Source organism: Rhododendron vialii, chromosome 13a (genome assembly GCF_030253575.1).
Source record: "Rhododendron vialii isolate Sample 1 chromosome 13a, ASM3025357v1".
Lineage (NCBI taxonomy): Eukaryota > Viridiplantae > Streptophyta > Magnoliopsida > Ericales > Ericaceae > Rhododendron > Rhododendron vialii.
This window is the reverse complement of record NC_080569.1, coordinates 28,967,914-28,975,014: the sequence shown is the minus strand read 5'-3', so window position 1 is coordinate 28,975,014 and position 7,101 is coordinate 28,967,914. Positions and strand designations below refer to the sequence as shown.

Sequence of the window (7,101 nt, the reverse complement as noted above, 5' to 3'; positions counted from 1 at the left end):
ATTTTTTTTGGACTGTGGTTCAGACGCATTGAATGAATTCATATCAATAATCAAATGGGGAAATTGTGTTTAAGTGGACTAAAAGTGAAAAGTTATCCAGTTTATGGGTAGGTTTTAATTTGGTCATTATATTTTTAAAAATCTCAATTTCATCCTCATAGTTATATGTATGTTTCAATTTGGTCTTTACTTATTTTAAATGTTTCAATTTCGTTCTTTGTCTTTACTTATGTTTAGGGGTGTGCACGGGTCGAACGGGTCGGGTTCGGCCCCGACCCCGACTGGTCGGTTATCGCTTTTTTTGGACCCGAACCGAAGGAGGAGGGATACCCGGCCATGTAACCGATTTTTTTGGTCGGGTCGGGTCGGGTCCGCCCAAAACCGAAGTAAACTATATGAATTCGTTACCTTTTTTGTCTGGTTGGTCGGGTCGGGTCGGGTAAGAAAAAACAGTCCCCCCGAGCCCCGAACCGAAAACTGATTTTTTTGGAAACATGTACCCGTACCCGACCGAACCACATGTTCGGCCCTGCCCGAAACCCTTCGGGTCGGGTCGGGTTCGTTGGGTCTCGGTTTTTTTGCACACCCCTACTTATGTTAATTAAATGTTCCAATTTCATTCTTAAGGTAAACTATTGATATGTACCTTTGACTTTACTTCGAATTTCACTTTAGTCTTAATTTTTCCACCCAAAAGTAAGGGTCATCATTTAGCCCGAAGGCCCGAGCCCGTAAAACGGGCGGGCTAGCCCGGCCCGTAGTTTGTAATGGGCAGGCTCGGACCTATGAATTTTTACTCGGCCTGGCCTGTGAGCCCGCCCATGGTACCCGCCCAATAGCCCCCCAACGGGCCCGCCTATTAGCCTAAAATCCCACAAAACCCTTTCTTTTTTCCCTTGGTTTAGTTTTGCCTAAGGAAATTTAAGCCCGTTCGTTGGCCCGCCGGCCCGCCAATTGGGCTAGCCCGTGGGCCGGGCTTGGGATTTAATTTATGGTAGGTAGCCCGGCCCGCCAAAAAGAAAAAGCCCGGTCAGCCCTGCCCGTGGGCGGACTTGGGCAGCGCCAGCCCGCCCGGCCCGATGATTACCCTTACCCAAAAGGTAGATGGAAGTCCACGAAGGGGTGACATTGAAACTAGTCATGAATAGAATGACTAAAGATGAATTTGAAGTAAAGTTGAAGGGATATATAAGAAATTTACCCTTTCATATTTGTTTCAGTCTGGGTTTTTTTCTAATTACAAAGCAGTCTTCAAGTATATGTTACTGCTACATATTATGCTTTAAACACGTTAAAAAAATTAATTATGGATTGAAGTGGGGTCCTCCTACAAATCTAATTGTATTTGATATATTGGAAATAGGAAATTTATTGTTAAAGCCGTAAATATAATTTCTTCCTCTTCTACGCGTGTGTATAGTATATGTAATTACCTTTTTTCTATAATAATATACTTAACGTTTTAAGATATAGTTTTCCTTTTTATTATTGCTTTACTTTTGTCAATATTTCTAACCTATTTAGCGTAAATATATTTATGCTCGACTAAGAGTATTTAACTCTTCTTCTACTTCTGCAATTAATTTCTTCTACTATTAAAGGTTATTGTAGGCAACTCTGATATTTTAATACATTCTGCCACCTCGGACAAATTTCCACAGCCTTTCTCACATCCACTTTACACACTTATGCGTGAAGGTGAAATGGCCCCAAGAATTGTTAGTAAAAAGAAATATCGAACCTGACCTCATGAGAGAACAAAATATAAAACCTTTAAGTCTCAGACCAAGACCACTTAATTGGCCAAGTCCTTGGGGTTAAAGATATATATGAAAGGTATTTTTTTAAATACACTCTCTCGGTCCTTTTCCTTCTTGCCGAGACAGAGTAATAATCGGGTTCTTCATGAGTTCGCTGCCTAGCTAGGCTATGCGGTAATAATCTTCTGGGTCTATATATGGAGAGAAACGCTCGGTGCAAAGAAAATGGGCAATGCACTGCACAGTAAATCTGAGCCGTTCATGTAATCCCTGAACTAACTTGTGCCGCCATCGAGTCCCGAGATCCTAAGAGTATTCTGTTGAGAGTTTTGTTTTCCTTCTTTTCCTTTGGTCTTGGTTTTACTTAGCAGAGAGAGAGAGAGAGAGAGAGAGAGAGAGAGAGAGATAAGGCAGCTCATAGATGATAGAACACCTCCTAATTCGATATAGGAGAATATCCCAGAGCAATCTGCAGGTTTACATTGTCACATTATATTTACATGAATTAAACAGTAGCATCACTACCGATGATCGAGCAAATTACAAAGTACTCCGACTTTACTTGGACCACCCCGCAGTAGGCCTATCAATGAACCGAATTGGATCGAAATCCGAATCCGACAGCTCCTTTATTCAAACGAATAGGAAGGACTTACGTACGATACTTTATTTACATGACATGATCAAAAGCACATGCACCAGGATTTTATTTTGTCCTTTATTTTTAGACAAGTAGTACTCCAACTGCAACTGGTAACCATGATCGATCACATAGTAGTGTTGTCAGCTCCATTTTTCAGCTCGATCTCCTCATTTGCTCTAAGAACGATTTCCCGTCGAGCTTACGAGAAAAGAAATCCTTGACATATTTTTCCATTCCAACCCTTTTGAACAGTGGAGGGTTTTGCGGGTTCAAAAGGGTGGGTGATGGTCCAACCTCCGACTGGAACTTTGGATTGAAAAACATAGCAACGGATATTCTCTCCTTCTCCGAGTTCACAGTTGCCCTGTGCTCAATGCTCTTGTAGAGACCATTGCTGAATATCTGCAAAATCGCAAGATAACAATGGAAAGAGGACAAAGAGTACAAAATGATAGTTCTATACATATTATAGAAATTAAACATAGTATCGGTATCCACACAAACCATACGTGTGTGTATATATATACACACACACACGTAGGTTACATGCAGGCAAAGATGGAGGAACATGTATGATCTCATTCGGCTAAATAAGTCAACTGGCTTATTTTTTTGTTCTTATTCAAATTTTTTCGTATTTGTTAGTTTTTTGTCAATTTTTTTGGGATTATTGTATCGTTATGACAAGAGGAATCTAAAACAAAAATTACAATCAAAACTTTTTTTTTTTGAATAAAAACAAAAATAAGCCAATTTTTTCGTCTTTATTAAAAAAATGGATTTCGATCATAATTTTTTACTTTTTAGATTCCTCTCATCATGATGATGCAATAATCTCCAAAAAAAAATTGACGAAAAACTAACAAATGCGAAAAAAAATTGAATAAAGACAAAAAAAAAAAAAAAACAATTGGCTTATTTAGCCGAACCGGGCGTAATTTTGCTATTAGGTACCTAGCTACAATTTTCGAATCATGATAGTTAACCATAAAAAAAAAATTTTAAATGATACGTAGTTTTTTTCATATGAGTAGTGTTAATCCAACCATTTAGGCCATGTACTTCCTAAAATACTGTCTTGGTATTTTCTTCGTTTTTTCCCCTCTAAATCTTTGTTAGATTCACGTAATTTTTTTGAATTGATCATTCTTCTCGACGAAAGTAGTTTAAAAAGTAAAAATTTACGATCAAAAGCAACATAGAGTACACTACTAAAGATGAAAATAGTTTAAAATTATTTTCTTAATTTTTTTCTCTTTATTTCCAATTTTTTAAATATTTTACAAATTCATGTCAAGATATGAATGATTAATTCAAAAAAAATTGACACAAATCTGACAAAAAAAATCAGAAAAGACAAGCAAAAATATGAAAATAATAGTTTGCAACATCACACCTTTTTCATATAATATATATTCGATATTTAAATGTAAATATAGATATGTAATTAGGTTACTGAACGGTTATGTTTTTATTACTTTAAATAAAAGGGTCAGCGCTTAAATATCAATAGTAGTTATCTAGCTAATCAGGTCATAAATAAGTTAATGACCATCAAACAGCATCGAAGGCATTTACAACCTATCCAAACTCACCCATCTGACAGCCCTAATTGTGATTTTTCCCAAGTATGAATCTTTCTTAAAACAGAAAAGATAGAAATTTGGACAGTTGGACCATGAAACCCTTTAGGAAAACGAATGAATGATCCAGATTTAAAGAAACTCTTCCAAAAAAAGATTTGGCCTTCCAAGAAAAAATTCTGGACTGTTGACTTGTTATCATGAACAGTTTCCTATTTTCTCTTTCCTGAACTTTACCACTCTTAAAATTAAACAAAAAAGGGAAAATGATGGCTCATGACGTGTTTTGATAATTAATAGCCGTCAAGGACAAGCTAAGAATATTTGCTAATGCTGAAAATGTCTTTGGCGGGTATTAATTATCAAACGTCCTAAGCCGTCATTTTTCCAACAACAAATGGACCGTAAGCAGTAAGTGGGCCTAACTAATGGTGAGGATACTCAAATACGATGGTCGCAAATTTTGCAAAAAAATCGTGCACAATCTAGTCTACCTACCAAAGCCCTTCATCACTTCCTCACTAAAGTATAACGGACTTTTACGTCATAGATTCATATATAGAATCCCCACAAAACTTCAAGTAAGGACACCGTTATCGTATTTAGTTAAGGACGTCCCTTTCCCGACCAATTTGCGATGATCCAAGGGTTCAATATATTCAGAACATGATTTTAAGGGTACTTGCAGAAAATTAGCAAAAAAAAAAAGAAAGACTGGAAATGACTTGATCTAAGCAATATTTGTTTGTATTTTATCAAACGGTTCAAATAAAAACTGCTCAAATTAACCAAGCTCTTTCCAATCTTTTTTTTTGCTAATTTCTAAAAGGTACCTTTAAAATTACGTTCTGAACACATTGAGCGGCTCGGATCATTGAAATTTGATCAGGAAAGATGAGAAAATGAGACGTCCGCATTTTATTTAAATTAAGGACGTCCTTACCTGAAGGGGACTCATAAAATCTCCGATGATCAAATAAACCAGATCAAATAGTTGTTCATGTACCTTTTATCTTTGGAGGCTCAAACCGATGCTCGTTTTCTTATATGTTTTGCTTTCAAAACGACCGTTTAGATTATGTACTTGATCCGGTACTAATTTCGATGTATATTATTTTTGTGGAACAGAACAGGGAGAGCATGTGGCAAACCTCAAGGACATCTCCCACATTGACAACAAAGGCATCTGGGAGGACATTGACAGGAATCCAAATCCCATCTCTTTTAACTTGGAACCCTTGGACGCCATTGACTTGGAGAAGTATGGTGATGACGGTAGCGTCCGAATGGGCCGTAAGGCCCATCACCTTTTCGGGCTGCGGACATGGAGGGTAGTATGTCATCCTCACTGCTTGCATCCCATCATCACAAATCTCCTCTATCTCTCTCTCCTCTATCTTCAGAGCCTTCGCCATCAAACCTAAAAGCGTCATCGCAAGCTTTTGCAGCTCTGAGATGTAAGACTCCATGCTTTCCCTGCATGGAAAAACAAAACCAGATTTTAAAGAAATTAAAGATCTATATATATATATATATATACATAATCCTAATTATTAAACAAGTTAATTTGAGTAGAGCTATTTAAGTTTGACTTGACATTAGAACTTGATGAACTTAAAGTTGTGTTAAGTTTGACTTGTTTATCTGAAGCGAAATAGGTAATCAGGTTAGGATTGCATCTTTAACAAGTTTCTAATGAGCCAAATATGAGTTGAACTCGAGTAGCTTGATTCCTTTTGCAAGCCTATAACATATAAAGCTTCCACAACACACACACACACACAGAGAGAGAGGACCTAAGTGATGAAGGGAGCTCTGGGAGTAGGTGATCCTTCCTTCTATGGACAGGGTTGGTGATTATGTAAAATCTATCGGCCCAGTCAACTGTTTGATTTTCATGCATGATTATGGTTTGTCCATACCCTTCAACATCACCTTCCTTTCTCTTGTATCTCATTTTCTCTTCCAAAGGGAGCTTGTAGAATCCTTGAATTTCATTTCTCAGTTTCTCCACCACTGAAGATTCAACTCCATGGTTCACCAACTGCATATTGACATCATCATCACCACATCAATAATTATGTTAAGCTATATACATCTCTTCCTTTCATGCACACACTCATCTTATTACATCTACAAATATACTTCAAGTATATAGAAGTGGTACATACATATGTGTTAATTACCGTCGAGATTTTGGAGCCAATTTTTGGTAACAAACATACTGTACTAACCGATAAACCCTTATACATAACCGGTTCAGAGATACAAATACGTATTCTGATACTGATACTTATACAACTTGCTTCGGAAAATTAAGTATCAATATGTGGTGGAGAAAAAACCTGAAATATGCCCCATTCTTTGCATAGAGAGTGCAAATTCTCTAGTTCAAGATCTGTTTGGCCAAATACTAATTGATTCATGTCGATAACAGGTATTGTTTGCAGGGAATCAGATCCATGGGAGGGAATTGAAGGTTCTTCTTCTTCAGAACGGATGTAGGGTTGTGGGATGGCAAGCATGGGCTCTTTGGCAAGCTCCTGAACACTCATCAGTGAACTCCCTAAGCCCAGTGCTTTTGGTGATTCCATTGCTTAGAAGTGTGCCTAAGAGAAGCACATAGTTTAGGTATTTATAGAGGCAAAATTAAGTGTTAAAACATATTTTTAGCAAAAAGTGATATCTAACTTTGTTTCACCTATTCAGATTTATGGGGAATGCTACAATTAATACTCTGATTTGGATGTGTACGATATACATGGACCCCTCAATTGACCACCTTCAATTCGTAAAATTTTACATCGAATTCATAACATTCACCTTGATTTCATAACCATTTTTCGTAAAAATCCGTAGCATTTGCACATAAATTCATAACATTAACCTTGAATCCACAACATTTGAGAGCCATGAGTTTTTATATTCAGGAGTTTTGAAGCAAATTTTCTGAAATTTTATGTTAATCTTTTAAGCTTCTATGCATTTCGATGAATTGTTTAATAAATTGTTGTAAGTTTCTACACTAAATATTATGAATTCAAAACGATCCGACCCAATAGAGCGCAGAGCCAACGAGTTCAGCCGAACAACCGCAGGGGCTTCTTTCATTGGT

General features: G+C 37.1%; 1 protein-coding gene across 1 annotated transcript; it reads right to left on the bottom strand.

Annotated features, from left to right (window-relative positions):
• Positions 1-2,236: 2,236 nt before the first annotated feature.
• Positions 2,237-6,655, bottom strand: LOC131312371 (protopine O-dealkylase-like). The gene is made up of 4 exons (XM_058340071.1): positions 6,332-6,655; positions 5,783-6,030; positions 5,138-5,462; positions 2,237-2,805 (listed from the first exon to the last, which is right to left on the bottom strand). The coding sequence occupies exons 1-4, from the start codon at positions 6,578-6,580 to the stop codon at positions 2,557-2,559; spliced, it is 1,071 nt and encodes a 356-aa protein (XP_058196054.1). The 5' UTR covers positions 6,581-6,655; the 3' UTR covers positions 2,237-2,556.
• Between the last annotated feature and the right edge of the window lie 446 nt (positions 6,656-7,101).

Bases quoted from the DNA above. Each gene is read 5' to 3' on its own strand.
- LOC131312371 (XM_058340071.1), bottom strand. From the start codon at position 6,580: ATGGAATCACCAAAAGCACTGGGCTTAGGGAGTTCACTGATGAGTGTT. The intron at 6,031-6,331 runs GTTTTTTCTCCA...GTCAATATGCAG, and splicing joins AAGAATGGGGCATATTTCAG to TTGGTGAACCATGGAGTTGA. The intron at 2,806-5,137 runs GTTTGCCACATG...GCGATTTTGCAG, and splicing joins ATGTGGGAGATGTCCTTGAG to ATATTCAGCAATGGTCTCTA.